This window comes from Pieris napi, chromosome 6, assembly GCF_905475465.1.
Source record: "Pieris napi chromosome 6, ilPieNapi1.2, whole genome shotgun sequence".
Lineage (NCBI taxonomy): Eukaryota > Metazoa > Arthropoda > Insecta > Lepidoptera > Pieridae > Pieris > Pieris napi.
Genome location: NC_062239.1, coordinates 1,914,791 through 1,933,878, shown reverse-complemented (window position 1 = coordinate 1,933,878; position 19,088 = coordinate 1,914,791). Strand labels below are relative to the sequence as shown.

The 19,088-nt window shown below is 32.0% G+C and overlaps 2 protein-coding genes across 4 annotated transcripts in view; one reads left to right on the top strand and one right to left on the bottom strand.

Moving 5' to 3' along the window:
• Positions 1-3,572, bottom strand: part of LOC125050061 (adipokinetic hormone/corazonin-related peptide receptor variant I-like) — a 30,466-nt gene extending 26,894 nt beyond the window's left edge. The window contains exon 1 of the mRNA XM_047649636.1: positions 3,176-3,572. Within this exon, the coding sequence (XP_047505592.1) occupies positions 3,176-3,439 (264 nt within the window). The 5' untranslated portion in view covers positions 3,440-3,572. The remainder of the gene's footprint in view (positions 1-3,175) is intronic.
• A 5,326-nt stretch (positions 3,573-8,898) lies between these two features.
• Positions 8,899-18,911, top strand: LOC125050060 (maltase-glucoamylase-like). 3 transcript variants are annotated; one of them, XM_047649632.1, is made up of 6 exons: positions 8,899-9,024; positions 11,381-12,299; positions 13,891-14,098; positions 14,518-14,808; positions 16,565-17,332; positions 18,383-18,911. In XM_047649632.1, the coding sequence occupies exons 1-6, from the start codon at positions 8,946-8,948 to the stop codon at positions 18,734-18,736; spliced, it is 2,619 nt and encodes an 872-aa protein (XP_047505588.1). In that variant the 5' UTR covers positions 8,899-8,945; the 3' UTR covers positions 18,737-18,911. The 3 variants fall into 3 exon arrangements, with proteins under 3 accessions (XP_047505588.1, XP_047505591.1, XP_047505590.1); XM_047649635.1 differs by lacking the exons at positions 16,565-17,332; positions 18,383-18,911 and having other exon boundaries at positions 13,891-14,094; positions 14,518-14,692; XM_047649634.1 differs by lacking the exons at positions 8,899-9,024; positions 11,381-12,299 and having other exon boundaries at positions 13,992-14,094.
• Positions 18,912-19,088: the final 177 nt, after the last annotated feature.

Sequence of the window (19,088 nt, the reverse complement as noted above, 5' to 3'; positions counted from 1 at the left end):
CGGATACCACGCATACGGTACAGTACACCAAACAATAATACCACATGATATTATAAGTATGAACAAAATAAATCAGTGGCGCTACAACCTTTTTAGGTCTGGGCGACAGAATTCTGTATCTGTTTCAAGATTATTTGTCAATCTGATAAGCAAGAAGGATGAGTTGTGCCTGTTACTGTGTCTGACACACGCCTCACGATGTTTTCTTGTACCGTTCGAGCTATTGCTAAATACGCACGTAGAAAGAAAGTCCAATGGTGCACAGCCTGTGACCTCAGAGGTGAGAGGTCTAATGAAATTCTGGATTACTATCCACAAAATTAAAAAAGTGTGTATTTTAAATAGTTTCTGTTATGCTCAAAAAACGTCCCGATAATTTAACAACGGTGAATTTATTATCATCATTCATTATGCATTTTTTTTATATAATTAATGTTTATAATAAATATATGTTAAAGTCCTATTCATATCCAGTAATCGAATAAACATCACAAATATTTAAATACCGAACAATCTCACTAAAGTATGTGTTATTTTTCTACTTATCGTTATATTTATGCTCACTTTTTTTTATTTCACCTACCACTATAAACAACTTGACGTTTCGTAAAAAATCTTAACAGGATGATGATCTCGCATTATATTTGTTTAACAAAATTCTTTGAAACTCAGTATCTTATGACACCTGACATTTTTGATGATCAAAGAGGAATCAAAAATTACAAAAACTCTTTTAAAGGTATTTGACCTCAAAGTTAACGATAAAACGTGGACGTGGTTTTCTTTCACCTATCATTCTAGCTAAACAAAAATTTCTGTTCAAGAGAACTATCAATGGTTTGTCACGTTTATAGTAATCGCACTTTATGAGGTTATTATAAGTGATCTACATTTCAAGACTTGGTTTTTAATATCTTTAGTGTCTAAGACCCAAAAAACGTCGACGTATGGCTGAATAACTATTTGTGTATAAAAGAAAATTATTAAAGATGCGAATATATCACTGTATCCAAAAATTGGCAAACTATTTTCTCAAGTAATAAAAATATCTGTGAGTCAGAACTGAATATACGATTATTAAGCCCCTTTGGAAAGATTATGTAAGACATGTTTCGAAATAAACACTTTCAATGTCAGTTTCTAAGTTAAATGTATTTTATTTCAATAGGTGAAAATTACTTAGGATCAAGCGTCTAGACTTTCATTTTTATAACTAATAATAATTCTATTTTTAACTAATATAATAATATATAACTACTCGTATATGGGGTAAACTTGGTGGCTCTTACCAAAAAAGATAGTGGGATAGGCCAATTGCTGTGGGAAAATATATAATTAAAAATTAATAGATTGAACAGATTGTTTAAAGCAACTTAATTTGGCGTTAGCACTAAAGGTGGCAGTGAGGCCGCTATTCGCACTTTGCGCATTCTTTTTGCTAACGAAAAATTTGGTGTGTCGTTAAAAGTTGACGTCGAAAATGGGCTGCTTGTTGACAAAGGCTTTTGAAAACATTCCAGAAATATTCAAACTTTTACAGTGTTACTCACAGCCATCAAAATTAACATAATATAAAAGTTACAAATTCTGTTGAAGTTGATTGTCAACAAGGAGATCCTCTTGGGCAGGAAATTTTTAGTCTAACTGTAAATTTTTGTAAACAAAATTGAAAATTAAATTATAACGTCTGGTATCTTGATGATGGTAATCTGGTAGCTAATGCGGATGTTTTGTTTTTAGATATTTCTAAGATAATATAAGTTCTTAATTCAATAGGTCTAATTTAAATTTTGATAAATGCGAAATATCTTAATGGTGAAAATTTTAACACCGATGACATAAGAACCTTAGCCCTAAATATTAAAATAATACATCACTGCACGCACCTCTGAGGGCCACCGATTTTCAAAGAAGCTTTCGAAGAATACATTAATTCATCAATATCGAAATTTAAAGATCTTTCTTGGTGAGAATTAGGGCCCTGTCAGAACTGTTCATTTTCTTATCTTTTTATTCCCATCTTAACTTAACTTGTTATTGAATTTTTTTTTTAACTTATGAACTTCGCTTTTCCCTCAATGGAATCATTCGTTATATTTATTACGGGATTTGGATAATATTTAAAAGACTACTTTGGAATCTATTTTAAAGGTTCGTTTTAAAACATCTTCTTGGAATCAAGCTCGCTTTGGCGGATTAGGAGTAGGTACGCATGATAACAAGTGTAGCAGCGTTTCTCATTATATGCTCACAAATCTATCAGTCTGGTAAGTAAAATCTTTAGATCTTATTTAACTAACAACGAGAAGGTGGATTTATAAGATGAAAAATCGCGCAAGTTTGGTGGCAGTGGGGTCTAGGGTTTAATGCTTATCCTGCGCCAAACACTGGCATCCTTTTGGACCCTGAATCACTTTGAATTGCCATCAGCCTTTACTTATGAGTGCAGACGCGCTAATTTAAGATTTAAGTTGGCGCCTGGTATATAATACTGGTGACCTAAGTGCTGGTGCTTTCCTCGCTCAACGAATAAGTATCGCAATACAACACCATTTGTGCCAGCATTAAAAGGTATACCATAGCCACTTTTTAAAGTTGTTTAAATTTATATTTATCTATTTTAAATTATAATTATTATTAATATGTTCGTTAACAATATTGTAAATACTGTATATTTATGTGTTGAAAATAAATAAGCAAATTTAAAGTAATAATGTATCGCACGGGAAAATAAACACTTGAATGCCAAAAATTACCTATTTTGGGAATCAGTTATCTTAAATCATCCATTTACAATGATTTTTTCCTTTAAAAAAAATTATTGAACATCTATGAAAATGTTTAAATCTAAGCTTTGTATAAAAAACTTAACAATAACGTTTCGTACAAAATTATATGTCAAATTGATAATAAGTGATGTTAACACTATTTCTTAAGCAATTATTTCTATTATTTTTTTTTTTAATAATCAGTAAGTCATACCATATTATTGTATCACAAAATCACGAGCCTTTAATTTACAACATAATAGATACACAACAATAAATCATAATTTCTTGGGTTAATTTAATTTCAAACTTATTTATTTTAAAATACATTTATTAAGAGTGTCAAACTAAGCTTAATAATACAACCAAAAAGCGGATTTAAATAATATAAATATTTTAGTACATACCTCTAATGGAATAACAATAAACGTGACAATCAAGTCAGCCACGACTAAATGAGTCATTAACAAGTTAACTCTAGACTTCCTACGCCTTGACCGGATCAGAGCGATAAACACAGCAACGTTGCCCATAGAACCAATAATAAACAAAACACTATACACTCCAACAACAAACTCCTGCTCCGCAGTTGGCACTGAATCCACAACTTCAGTTGAATTAATCGTGAAATCCATATTAAAGTAATCCCAAAAGTCTACTGTTTTATTCATTTTAAAATAATCACATTTCACACATTAGATACAGTTAGATATATAACACGTATTCAAAATTTTATTAACAATATAGCCCTCGTAAAATCGTCGTAACGAAACAAACCGCGTAGATAGCCTACGACGCGTCCGCGTGTCGTAGCAGCGTAGCGAGCTATGAACTGATGCTGCGTAATGTGAGATGCAAGACAACAATGAAATTTTATGAATGGTTTTTTCATTTTTATAACAATTACTATATAAGGGAAAACTTGTACAATTTTGACAGTTAACCTTATTTTTTTCATTATATAGTATCTGTGTTGGTAAGTTATTATATACAATAATATTATAAAAGAGAGACAATTACGTTACATTATAATACAAAACAACATACCTTATTTCAAACATTTAAAAAACTTATAAGAGAAAAGAAAACCCTAAACCGTTCTTAATCAGATTATTGATAAATATTACATGTGCAGACATACATTACTAAATCAACTACTAATTCTGCGCTTAAAGGTTCGCTCGGCTTATCCGGACAGTGACATTGCTAGTTCCGAGGTGGTATACATGAACTCTTCCAGTGGTAATGTTTGACTTTAATTAGTAATATAAATAATATTGCACTATATTAAAGGTCCCTCACCACGACTTTTCATTAGCTACGTAAATTGTTTAAAAATCACTATTTTTAAAGTGTCGTTTATTAAAAAAACAAATAAAAAATTGATACACAATGTGATCATGGGAAACTTTTCAAATAATGAAAGCGAAAAACTAAATACAGGTGAAACTAAAAACTTGATAAAAATTCTGCTTAGACGCAATTAAATTTTATCACCAAAAATACATTTCCATCTGGAATGAAACCACAGATAGTGGCTAGCTCATATGGTTTAATTAAGAAATTGAGATCAAATCACGTAGAAAGCGATAACATCGCCTAACACTCTTGGGAATTTAATATTGGTTCTAAATCGTATTGCTTGGATTAATTTTTAGGCGTTTATTTTTTAGAGCGATAATTTTGTGTTACTACTTTAATTCATTATTTATTTGACCCAAAACAACTTGCGTGCTCAAAAATAAGAGAAAAATATAATATTACAAGCTTACACCTACACATCAATCATATTTGAACATAGAAATTACAAATTCAAATAACGCAACATCAAAACTCAAAACCTTATATAATCATATGATACTTGACTATGAGGTCGTGCATTCACGGCTATGGTTCAATAAAATTATCAGTATGTATTAACACTTAAACAGAAAAACGATTATACGCAGACAAGGACCCTGATTGACCTATTCCTCTATATAACAACTACGAAAGAAATCAGAGGAGAAATCATGTATTTTTATTTTGTGAAAATACCTATTGTTTATATTTTATCACATTTATTAAAGTAAAAATTGTATTCATTATAACATCTTATAATAATAATAACTGACTATTCAAAGCTGCAAAAAGATAAATACAAATCCAAGGGTAAACAGATGAAAATATTGCATCTCGATTAAATTTATAATTGACATAATTTAGAAATTAATGAAACACAAAGGCGTGAATGAACTCCTTAATAATGTTAAAGTTTTATTTGCGCATAACGATTAGTCAACTGTAGATTGAACTTTATAAGTAATTAACAATGTGCCCTGTAGCAATTTAATACTATGTGAAATTCTATTTAAAGGCTGATTTTATCTGTCTATATATTGGTCAAACCATTGGTAGAAATGGTTATATACCGTAATATAGAGAATAACCTTAAGATTTCTTATGATTTCTTTACAATCATTACAAGACTAAATATTGAATGTATTTACGACGAGGCCTTAAATTACATGGTGTCAGTATTGAATTATTTAATATCATTATGTATATATATTTTAAACCTTCCTTTTAAACCATTCTGCCTATTTATAGCTAAAGACTCATGGCTGAAGACTATTCTTCTTACTGGCTGAAATTGATTCGTAACAATGGATTAAGAAATCTATGCCCAAAAATAATATGTCCTGTGAGGTCAGTAGGATTAGTACTAAAACATACAGCAGAGCTAGAAAGAATAGACAGAAAACACTTTATTAAACATAATAAATAAACACTAGGATTCCTGTGACGGGGGCAGCTAGTCTCTTCCATTTGATATATTAACAGTACTTGACGTAATAATTTATTCATAACACTTAAAATTTTATAAATAACATACTGTTGCATAAAAAGAATACTTTCCCTTTCAGCATAGGCAGTGGCGTAACTATACCATCTGGGGCCCGTGGCAAATTCTTTTAGTGGGGCCCTATCAATAAAAATCGACACGTTGTACTCAGTTTAGTTTTAATAAACTTCGAGATTTTCAGCGTACTCAATTATACGTTGTATATGTCCCACTAATGGCCATAGGCCTCCTCTCTTAGGCGAGGGGGACTGGTATGTAGTCCCCACATTCATCCATAGAATATAATATATCTTGGTCAGGGGCCCTGTTGGATCTGGGCCAGTGGCATTTTGCCACCGTATTGTTACGCCACTGAGCATAGGATAGGAAGAGTAGATGTGGATTAAGATTGTAAGTGAATGTATAAAGTTTTGAATCGTTTTTAAAGGTTTGATTTAGACTGTTGTGACTCTCTTCTTGCTGTCTAGATATTTAATAAATCGGTAAGCAGTGTACAGTTTCTTGTGTAGATAAATTAAATTTTGATCAGTCGTTTCATAGGAAAAACATTGTTCGGCGAAACAAAGACTTAGATAAGTCTATCAACAAAGCAATAATTTTAAATGCATATCAGTTTTATCAATGATTGTATTATCAATAATTACCAGTATTCAATCGTACGTCATCTCTGCTGTGATTGTTTGTGATATTTCAATATTGAAAATTTAGTAATAACAAAATAACAGAAATTACCGTGGTAGTAAATCGGTGAGTGTGTATATATTGAATAATACCTATTATTATATGTAAGACTGTTTTTTATATTAATTTCTTAAATCACACACGTCACTGGTAATTATCAAAAATCATATTTTTTTATAATATACCAGCGGGCATTACGAATACATATAAATGGCAACGACAAATATTAATAACAAAAAAATAAACATTTATCTTTCATTAAAAATTATCGTTTCCAGAAGTCTATTCCTATGATTTCTCAATCCAATACAAATTTCGCAACAAATCTACGGGATTACAATGATCAATTTACGAACCTTTTTGAAAGAAGCTTAAATAACTATAGACTCAAAAATACAAATGAGTGATAGAAAAAGCTAAATAAGTGTGTAGTTATAAATGGTTTTACTCCTATTCCGTATATTGGATACAAGGAATGGTCTTGCGATCACAGTGCTTAGTAATTCACACGAAATTTTCGTTTTCTAAAAAATCATAACATTCGTCACATTATGTGATGCGACAGCGATCTTAGGAAAGAGACAACCTATTTGGAATTAAAAAAACAAAATTGTCAATTTGATTGTCAAAACTACGCCATTATCAAGTCGATAAAGTAATTGGCGCAGTTTTGATAAACATAATCTATATATATATTATATATATCGTTATAGTTACACTATTTATAACTCAAGGATAGCTGAACTGATTTGGCTGAAAATTGGTAGGGAGGTAGCTTAGAACCAGGAGACGGACAAATGATTTTTTATCCTGTTTCCGTGGGACGTGACATAAAACGTGGTGTAACAAAACGCAACTGGCAGCTAAACGTAATGTTATTTATAGTCTAGTCGACAAGTTGAAAATGGAACAAAATAGAGATACTGCTCTTAAAATTATGTGCGATAGCTCATTGGATCCGGAATGACGTCTAGAAAAATGTGCTAAAAGCGTGTATCTAAAAAATTCTATACTTTGTTATATATGGTTGTTTTTGTTAATTTTAGAAGTTTTAGAAAAAAAAGAAAAAAAAAGTTGAATATTTGTTTATAACAACTTGGTAAGTTAATAAAAAATAGAATTGTTGATTAAAAAAAAAATTTTTCTGTTACTTTATAGAGGACTGTCAATTATGATTTTTAGAAAAAAAAATTCTTAACTAATTATTTAAACAATAGAAAATTAAAAAAAAACGATTATAAACAATTAAAAATTGTTATTAAGGAAAGAAATTTTTTTTTTAAATCATAAAATTTTTAATGTAATAAAGTTGTGTTAATTTTTTTTTTAAATATTGATTTAATCAATTTGTTTAAAAAAAATTTATCAAAAAATGGCGGGAATTTTTTTTTTTGCAAATCAATAAATATCTTGTATTAATAAAAAAACGATTATATGATGATTTAGAAAAAAAAAAATTTTTTAACAACATTACATGGATTTTTAAGTTTTTGTTTAAGTAAAAAAATTGTTATAAACAAAGTATAAATATTTTTTTAACTTTTATGGCACGATCTTGTTAAGTATGTATGTAAGAAAGGCTCTACCAAGCGAAATATTTTTACGACCATTATTTAAACATTTTTTTTCACTTACAATTAAGGCGGTCGTTCGAGAAAATTTCGTTAGTTAACAATTATTTAACTTGTTGAAAAATTAACTTTAAGTAAAATTTTCAACGGGAATAAATTAATTATAGTGTTCAGAACACACCATAATTTTTTCAAATTTAAAAAAAAATATTCAATACCTTAAATAAATTAATTAATGTGCCGTAGTCGCTTTTGACGCCACGCGCGAATCCTAAAAATGTCACGCGCAGACCTATTTTCAGCGTTAAATTAAAATTATAAATAATGGAGATAGAGTTCCGGGAGTTATTGGAAATTTCCTCCTCTTTCAGAATCTTTATTTGAAATTTCTTAAATATTAATAGTTTATTAAATATTGGCAAAAAACTAAATGCCATTTTTTTTTCATCTTTAATTGTCTATAACTTTTGCATTTTTTTATGTGCTAATACACGCTTTTAGCACATTTTTCTAGACGTCATTCCGGATCCAATGAGCTATCGCACATAATTTTAAGAGCAGTATCTCTATTTTGTTCCATTTTCAACTTGTCGACTAGACTATTATGGTTAAGTATGACAGAAAATTTGATAATTAGAAGTTTTGATCGGGTTATGTGTTTACTTCGAGCTTATCGTGCCGTCATTAATTATAATATAATGATAAGCTACTAACAACAAATAATAGCTATAATAACGAAAAAAATCTTTTCGACCGGGTGGACCGATTTTGATGCGTTTTTAAGTGGATTCGAGACTAGTTCAGATTATTTACATTGGGTTTTTTTTTTGTTTGATTTTAAGTTCGAATTTTTTTATTTAAGATATGTGTACAGAACAACGTCTGTCAGGTTCGGTAGTATAAAATAAAAACACAAATATTTAAGTATTGTTACATGCTATTCAATCTTACACTACTGTTTTAGAATATAGGAGACTACTTATTACTTATTTGTGGACATCTCGAATATTTTAGTAAATGTTATATCTTTACAGAATTATCCATACATATACACAGTAATATGACGTTGTAACATATACAATGAATACAAAGGTCGACGATACACAATCAAACTATGAAGATACTGAAAATCTCAATTATTCTTATGACGGTATAAAACGTGAGTATTTTAAGTCTCTAAAAACATTATCAAATATATTAAGGGTAAGTTCGGTAGCTGAATATATAAAACAACTAGCTGATCCGGCAAACTTCGCTTTGCCATGTTTATCATTTATAATAAAAAATAGGGGTTGATCGTAGAGGGGTGAAAATTAGGGGTTGTATGTATTTTTTTATGCTGTATCATAAAAAAAAAGAAATAAATTGTTTATCTAAAAATTAAAAAAAATAGGGGTGGACTACCCTTAACATTTAGGGGGATGAAAAATAGATGTTGTCCGATTCTCAGTTATACCCAATATGCACACAAAATTTCATGAAAATCGGTCAAGCCGTTTCGGAGGAGTTTAACCACAAACACCGCGACACGAGAATTTTATATATTAGAAGTCGTGTTAGTTACACCACTTTTAACTCAAGATTGGCTGGACCGAAGTTAGTTATCTCTTTTTTGGTGGATTCTTCTCCGCTACGAATAAATTATAAAATATCGGATAAGCTATCGAATAACAATAAATTAATTAATTAATTTTACGAATGCAAACACCATGTGGTGCCATCTGCTGACAAAATTACGCATCATTTCAAAGAAATTCCGATCTTGAAGTGAATGAGGAGATGCATAACCAGGCATCAAAAAATGTTGTACATATCAGAAAGTGCTTTAACATGCAGTATCGCAATATTGGCGCTAAGAGGAGAAGCCTAATGTGTAAAACTGCCATGGCACGCAATAAAACATTTCTGTATTTCCAAAAAAAAGTTGTATTAATGTTATTACCTTAATGAAATCCTAAATACATTTTAAAACACGATATTATTAGACTTTTAGGCGGAACGAAGTTAGCCGGGTAGCTGACCCGGCTTACTTCGTAAGTAATATATATTTCTAGATCCTAGTCAGAAATAGCACGAATAAATTATTAAATGTTAAGCCCTCGTTCGTAAATATTGACTTGTACGTAATCTTCGAGTTTCGTAAAAAGGCATAACAAAAATAACTCACTGTGTAGGTTTCATTTTAGTAAAATAAATATTTAAATACGGACTGGTTTTAATATTTATTCTTAACGTGACCTTAGTTGTAGTGTTTGTTTGGCCTAGATATATTTATCATTATTATGTTATACTTCATGAACTTACATTAAATACCTTTCATTATTTAAGTGAATGCTTGAGACAGCATTGTCCCAAATAGATTCGTAACCTAAGTAATTTATTATTTTTGTATTCAAGGCGTACCCTTTACTCTTTTATTAAAGTATCAATTTGACAAGGACCAAATATGAAAGTTTATTGTCTTTTCCGCTTAAGTTTCCACCCACATATTGTTACAGAGAAAAGGTTTTTCATTACAACGACGGAATTTATAACCTACTTCTTGCCGGGTTCTATATTTAAAATAGCAAATCTCTGATTTTTAAAAGAATATATTCCTTGAAAATATATAGCGGTAACCGTAATTAGCAAGAGCTTATAAAAGTTTGTTTTGTAAAGTTAAAACTTTCTTGAAACTTGTTGATATATTTTTAACCAAATCAAAAGCCTTTTAGAGTTCGATTGAAAGCCATGAGACGGCACGATACTTGAGTGGTGTTATTGTTCTTGTTGTGTTATGCAATGTTTTAAATAAACAAAAGAAAAGCTAAACCACACGATATTATTGTTTAAAAAATATTATATGGTTTAATATAATTACATTCATTTAAGACTACAACAAATTAGTAGTGCGGACATACCAAACCTAAAAATTATTAGAACATTTGATACATGATAATATTCATTAAATGCACATTAAAAATCCGATTTTTCTTTTAGTAATTTTTAATTATTTTTATATGTACTGTATAGGTTAAGAAAATTGTAAATACTGTATAGTTGATAATTATGTTTAGGTTTTCATAAACTTTAATGAGAATAAACTTATTCAATATTAAAAAATGTGTTTGTTAGGATAATATTATTATTATTATTATTATTATTATTATATATGCGAATCGAAATGTGGAATCGACTCCCACTGGGGGTCTTCCCTGAGAGATACGACTGCCCTTTATGGGCATACCTTCGGCTCGTTTCCCCCCCCCCCCCCCCCCCTACATAATAAAAAGTATATAAACACATCCAACGCTACTAGTACTTTAATAGTACTTATCTTAAACCATCAGAAAATACGTAAAAACTGAAGATAACGCAGCGTCATTCTAGCTTAATTGGCGCGTCATGAAACTAACAGTTACAATTAGTTCTGTGTGCCGAACCAATAAACTAATTTTTAATTTTAACTTTCAATTATAATTAAGACGTGGAATATGATGCGTAAATATTTTTCATCAAATTATTTAATGTTTCAGAACTGAAATGGTACGAGCATGTTATACTTAACCGGCCATTGCAGGTCTTCGTTGGTCTTGTGCTAGTAGCTGTATTAGTTCCATTAATACTGTACCAATTTCATTTTATACCCAGCGGAGGCTTCCAGCTTTCAGTAGGGTCATGTCTCGTACCACAAACTTCAAGATTACCTTGTGGCCCCGGTAACGTATCGGAAAGAGAATGCCACGCACAATGTTGCTATGACGTCAAAACTGGTTTTTGCTTCCACCGACTACCGTCAAGATTCTCATACATCATGGACGTACCCTGGTCCCAATACCTCGTTTTATACCCACGGGTTTCTACAATACCCTACAACTCTAAAGCCAGCCTTAGGAACCTTAGACTTTCAATAAATGAACGAACAGCGACTCACCTAACTATACACTTCTATAACGGAAAGGAACCCCTGAGAGCTGGACAAAGGTTATACAACAAAACATATTCATACACGGTCTCATCTCCCGAACTTAATATAGAGGTTAAGGGACCTCAAGGAACAATTTTTAACACAATCAGAGGACCCTTGATCGCGTCTGATGGCATTTGGGAAGTGACGTTTCAATTAACAAACGCCACAATGTACGGTTTGGGTGAATTACCGCTAACCTCGGGCACTACAAAGGTAATTTATAGCCACAATAAAGACTTTAGTTCGATCCCACTGATATTTGCAAAGTACAATGGGTCGTATCACGGGCTATTATTGGACACGCCCGCACCGACTGAGATTATGGTGCGAGACGAAAATGAAATAATAGTCAGAAGTTTGACGGGTACTGGACTTAAATTTCATTTGTTTGTGGGTCCGACGCCGAAGGATATTATGAACGATGCCATGAATTTAATCGGGTCTAATTGGAAACTTGAATATTGGATGTTGGGCGCTCACATTTGGTACGTAATACTAATTTGCAACTAACCGTTATTAACGATTGACTTATTATAACTATATATATATTATAGATTCTATTACCTTTCCACAAAGTCCCGACACACCCCAAAAAAGGACTCAACCGAATATAATTAGCTACGCAGTTTGCAAAACTATGTTTGCAAACTGTAATCAATTCAGTAGTCGCTCAGCCTATCTCTACAATAGTTTAAATAAAACCCTTGGCTTGCATAGTCTTGCATACCACAGATGTAAAACAACTTTAAACCATTGGCTCGGTACATTGTCATAGTCTAGACTATGACAAAACGGAATTACTGTTGAATCCTACATAATACGTTTTTTTCCTTAATCCATCTTTTTCATGTACACTTTTACTTAGATTTGTTTCGTCTTTCACACACACAATTACACATTCATATCATCATCACACAGTCATCATATATTTAGTTATTTGAATTTTTTCTTTTATTACAGTAGGTACCCACGTGTAAAACCAATTTTTTGAAACTTTGTTAATTTAAAGAAGAGCGAGGCCCAGGTCACATGTCTCTGACTTACTAGGGAGGCTTCAATCTGAATTCTATTATAATATATAGCTAAACAAATAAAGAATTTTGTTTTTTTTTTAAATTCGACTATTAGCATTTATAACTTAGAGTTGATAATTTAAAGGCTACCTTATCCAAACATTTAGTCAAGATTTTAATATCTTCTCTTCTAAGAGAGTTCTTACCAAAAAAAGTAATTCACTGATCTAGTTTTGAGCGGGTAGTAATTATAAATATACAATTACAAATCCTTTAATGCATAACTCTGAGTGAGATTGACGAAACAATTTGTTTTATTGAGAACATAAAATATGAGCTTTTTACCCATTTAAGAGCCTTGGTACGCTCTATAAATCCCTCTTTGCGTAACTATTTTCCATAATTAACATCGCGCAAATTGTAAAATTTGTAAACAGGCAGACGTCAAGCAGGTTTTTTATAGACAGGTCTATAGATAGAGCAAAAAATATTACTTTCATATGTACATTACAAGCAACCGGGCACGTAAATAGTGTGTTATAAATGTGCAGTTGTTGATAATATAATTACGTTTACACGCAGGATGTATGTACAAAGACTACTAAAGACTATAGACTTCGGAAGAAAAAAATTGTTCATTTTATTTGAAAAAAATTTGGGACCATGGGGCCTCCAACTCTTTGAGGGGAGCTTGTTGCCTCTAAAACTCTAAATCCGACCCTGTACAATCATGACCAGATTGCGTGATATTTCATTTTATAGGCAAGTTGGCAATGACTCTTTCATTCGTCACTCTTTGGATCCAGCTGATGCGAAGCATAACCAAAGCTTCGACGCCTTCTTGTGACTTGTTCTATAGTCCATGCCTCACAGCCGTATAGTGCCAACTTAACTCACCATCACTTAACTTCCTCTAACGATAGGGTTCCGATTTAAATATTGAGTTAGTTCCATATCATTCAAACCTTGCGATATCAACGCTACAGATTCGTAGTTAGACGCCATTTTAACATATTATTCAAATTGGTTTTACAAGGTATCTTTAAAAATTCACTATTTCCAGTGGAACATCAGACACAGATCTTAACAATTATATCAATACACTGACAGCAGCAAATATACCATTTGAAAGTCACTGTGGGCACAGACCAATTGTACTGGGAAGCAATCGTTGTGAAGATACGGAGGTGAAAAACTTACAAGATGTTGATAGCGGTGCTAATTTGATACGACAGGCTAGGAAGAGATTTGTGCCACATATTTCCCCGTATGTATGTACCTTAGACTTTTAGTAAGTATGTGGTCTAATACTCCCAAAAATCGCCAGGTGGTGCCTTAATATTAAATCCGTAGCAAGCAAACGTGCAATAATTAAAACAATATGCAAAATTGATACATATATTTTTTTTGTGTTGAAATAACTTTGATAAAGAATTTTTTTTTTAAATTAAAATTTAATATTGGTGATAAGCATTTAATGCTTGTTCTTCGACATGAACCCCCTATGCTGGTTGGCCATGACAGACCCAGAGGTTCTGGGTTCGATATTCGTCGAAACAATGATTGTCTTGTGTTCGTATAGAAATTATCTTCAAAAAATATCTATGAAACAGACGAAGAATTAGTTATGGCGACACCCCACGTTGGAGAGCTATGACATTACAAAGGAGAACTATTAATTTTTTTTCAGATTCGATTCAACGAAGATACAACCACGTTAAAGACACCCGCTTGCACAATTTTACCGGAATTCGACTTATTCATGTACCACGATCCCCACACATTCGAAATATACAAAGGCGAAGTTGGTGAAGTAAAAGTAATGTATCCGGCCTACGACGTAGCTTCCATCCATTTTCTTAAGAGATTATGGCCCTTCACGAATAAATTCGACGGATTGATAATAGAAAATAATTGGCCCCTGGATCAATCAAATAAATCGGCCCAAGACCCGTCGCCGTATTTAGATTATTACAATGAGGTAATAAATTTTCTTACGTCACTTTTTTATAAAACTAAACTGTAACGAACTTAAGTTAATAATGTGGACAGTTTTGTTGTAATATATAATATAAATTAGCCTGTTACTCATGGATAATGTAGCAATCTAATGGTGAAATAAAGATTAGATTCGATTTTTTAAATTTATTTGTTATAAACACAAGACGCACACTATTATCGCTATCGTCTTCGAGAAAATCTAAATCAAGCGGAAACCGTCGACTTTCGAGTAAGTGTTTCGAGTCTGTTGTAATAGTGTTAATATACGGAATTTTATATAAATCAGCCTTATTAACTAAAGTGAGTGAGAAGACGAAATGTGCGTACATTACCTACATAGTTCTCGCCTTATATTATGTCGAAAAAACAGCTTAGTACTAAAATAGTGCAGTAAAACAGATTGTACCATACCTTTATTTCAATTTCGAATCATATAAATTGTTTTAAATGCATACAAAATATCGGTTATAGCTATCATCATATCTAAACCGTTAAAAAATTCAACAGTTCTACCAGGGCTTAATAGATTAGAGTCTAGTCCTAGCCTAACTGGTAAGAGAATATCACCACCACTCTTTTTTTTAAGCCGCTCCTACTAGACCATAGACATCCTTAAAGCTATACTTGATTTAATAGATTTTAAGTCAAGTTTTATGCAACCCTTTGCAATAGATAATTTGAACAGTCTTCTTCCATAATGCCTAGGAAACCTTGAAAATTCTCGATAAGCGCATTAAATGTCCAGTACATGGTATGATAAGATGGCTTTTGTTAAAAGCTTACAGCAGGGTTGGCTCCTTTTGTTAGAACTAGCCTAGTACGTGGCAACAATAGAATTAAAATTCAAGTATGAAACATATTTCCGGATGGGATGGGAATTTGCGGGAATTCCTTCCTCCTTTAGCAGGGCCGGATTTAGAGGTCTGAAGGGCTCAGTGCAACAAAAGAGTGCAGGCCTCCTGGCCCCAAATTATTATCCAAAAATTCAGTTGAGAATTTCAATCAATAATTTATTGTAAAACCAAGTAGATTCTTTTAATATTTAACAAACATATAAAATATAAATACAGATCAATGATTTCTGTTAATTTTGAAGAACTATATAATCATTTTTGTACAAAGGTAAAGGTAAGGCGAAAAATAATATAAAAAAAAAAGTTGTTTACGAGTGTTTACTAGTCGGAATTTAAAACAATTTTTTTTCTTCCAAAGTTTCTATTTTGGGGGCCCCGCTTTTGTGGAGGCCCGGTTGCCCTGCCCTTTGGGAAAGCTTATTGCAATTTTTTCCTTTGTTTCCCGTAGTTCAGCGTTTTTATGCCTTGATCGGATTTTGGAACAAACAATCCGTATGTTGGTCACACATAAAATCGTCCTATATAATTTAATAATTAATTAATGTAATTAGTGATTCGTTGGATATACATATCTAGGAAAAAATATTTTTTTATTGTTGCACATAGTAATAAACAAACTATAGTGTCGAGTTATTTTAAGGCTAAATGCTAAGTATTTATATAAACTAAATGAGTCTAAATACCCCGTTTTAACTTAAGTAAACCAGTCTCTTTTCTACACTGCGGAAACACAATTTGACAGAAAGAGAGAGAAATAATCCATGATAAAAAGTATACCATTTACAATTCCTTAAATTTTGGGTTTTTATTATTACAGAGATGAATGATACCAGGTTGATTTTAATGTTAAAGCTATTTTACAAATTAAATAAATCTTTTCAGAATTTTAAAGCGGCTCTCACTAATACGCCTACATGGAATATGACTTTAATAGACAAAACGAAATATTTTTTCAAGCACAATACATATGGAGAAGAGTCTGTCAAAGCAATTATGAATATGACTGGACATGGCATTGTTCCCGCTGTTAGTAATCATTGGATGAACGGAAATGTGATGATACATAGACAGAACATTGACGCATTGTGGTTAAATCTCCATAGAGAACTAATTCAAGCAGCCCTAGGAGGTATATCAGGTCATTGGCTATGGTCATCCCCAATTTGTGGAGATAACAAATTTTTCCCCGAAAACCAGACCGATCTTTGTGCCAAATGGTACATGGCTTCTACATACTTTCCACTAGTTAGAATAGATGCAAACACGCCAGCTCGCGATCCTACAGCCTTCAATGGAAACTATAGAAATTATATGGTAACAGCGTTGAATAGACGACTCGCATTTATACCATACTTCTATACTGTCCTACAACAAGGCCCACTACTACGACCAATGTTTTACCAATACCCACAAGCTGACTATTTTGAGAAAACCAATTCACAATTCTCTGTAGGAGATGACTTATTAATCGTTCCGAATCTTCATGTGATGCAAAGTTACGTACATGTAACCATGCCTCCGGGAACTTGGTATGAGATATGGGGAGGAGAAAGAGTAAATGTAACAGAAGGAAAAATTGCGACAATGCCAACCTTGGAGTCGGATTTCTTGACTCTCATACGCGGAGGATCTATTATAGCTCTGCAAAATGTGAGTAGTCAGAAAAATTACATTATTAAAGAATTGGCAATTTGCTTACTGTCAATAGGTATAAATTCTGTGGTTGTGTGTTTATTTATATCTGCGTCCCGCTATAATCGTTTTAAGTAGAGTTGCATTTCAAACACAAGTGATAAACTAAGAAAGAATAGAAAACTGTATATCCTAGGGTATTTAGTGAAATCGACGATGTCGAGGGCAATTTTATTTCAAAGCGCTTGTGTGAAAAAAATATTTATTCGAATAAACATTGATATCGTGATAAAAGCATCGCAAATAACGATTTTCTAGAAAGCAATAATAATTTTGTTGTACACCTACACCGCAGCTTACACCTACACAATTTTTACTTAGCATTAGTTAAATTATATATTTTACGCCGCGAGCCTATATGCCTACAAACCCACATATTATGATTAATAAAATTTCTTTTACAAAGGAATGTTAAAAAGAACCTGAAATATTTAGATAGGACCGAGACGATTTTTCCAATTGATTAAGTAATAGAAAAGTCTCTGTAACATCTAAAGAAATCTAGAGATTTGATCTAATTTTTATACATAAGTGATTTACCACACATAAATCAAATATAAAGCTTTTAGATTTTGTAAGGACGACAATTCATTTTTTCATCGTTTATTCTCATATTTATTTTCAGCTCAGTAGTCTATTTTAATAAAATATATCTCTAATAGTTGAGACTACTGAGCATTGTTGGCCTAGTGGCTTCAGCGTGCAACTCTCATCCTTGAGGTCGCTGGTTAGATCCCCGGCTGTGCACCAATGGACTTTCTTTCTATGTGCGCATTTAACATTCGCTCGAGCGGTGAAGGAAAACATCATGAGGAAACTGACATGTCTTAGAACAAAAAGTCGACGGCGTGTGTCAGGCACAGGAGGCTGACCACCTACTTGCCTATTAGATTGAAAAAAATGATCTTGAAGCAGATCCAGAAATCTAAGGCCCAGACCGAAAGAGGTCGTAGCGCCACTGATTTATTTATTTTATTTTTTATCTAATAGTTGATTGATAAATTTCAGGAAATACACGGAACGGCTGAAAGCACGAGAAAGAATTCCTTATTTTCTATTGTCATTGCGCTACAATGTCTCAATGCGACCAGCTGCTCAGCCTCAGGAGAGGTATACTTTTTGCCGGAGCTCACTCTTAAATTTCGTGCTACTCATGAGAAGTTGTACGTGACCGCGGAAGGTGATGATTTTTCAACCATGTGTAATTTCCCAAATAACGATATTATGGAAGACGCCGGTGATATTAAAATTTTCGGCTTGGAGCCACAATTTAATAATTATGACACATATAGGCACTTCGAAGAATACGTTATGTTTTGTGACTTGGAGGTACAGGATGTCATAGAAGTGAATTTGATTTAATTTCGTTAATATAAAAGAGTTAAAGCATTATGATTTCCTTATGTTGAATTGTGATTTTCGTGTAAACGAAAAAACTGGTGTTATACAGTCGATGACAAGGAACCAAATTTTCCTATATATAATTATTTAAGATTGAATTTATATAAAACTAAATAAAGAATTCTTGTACTGTACATATTTATAGTTTTTTTTAATTAAATCTAAAACAAATGCAATCTCATAAAAATATCTGTATCCTAACTTCAAGTTCAATATCATAATAATAGTCATATTTTAATTCCGTAATACATTACATTAGCCATATTATTATCACTATAATATTGACTTATGATGAAATCCCACTGTTTGTTTA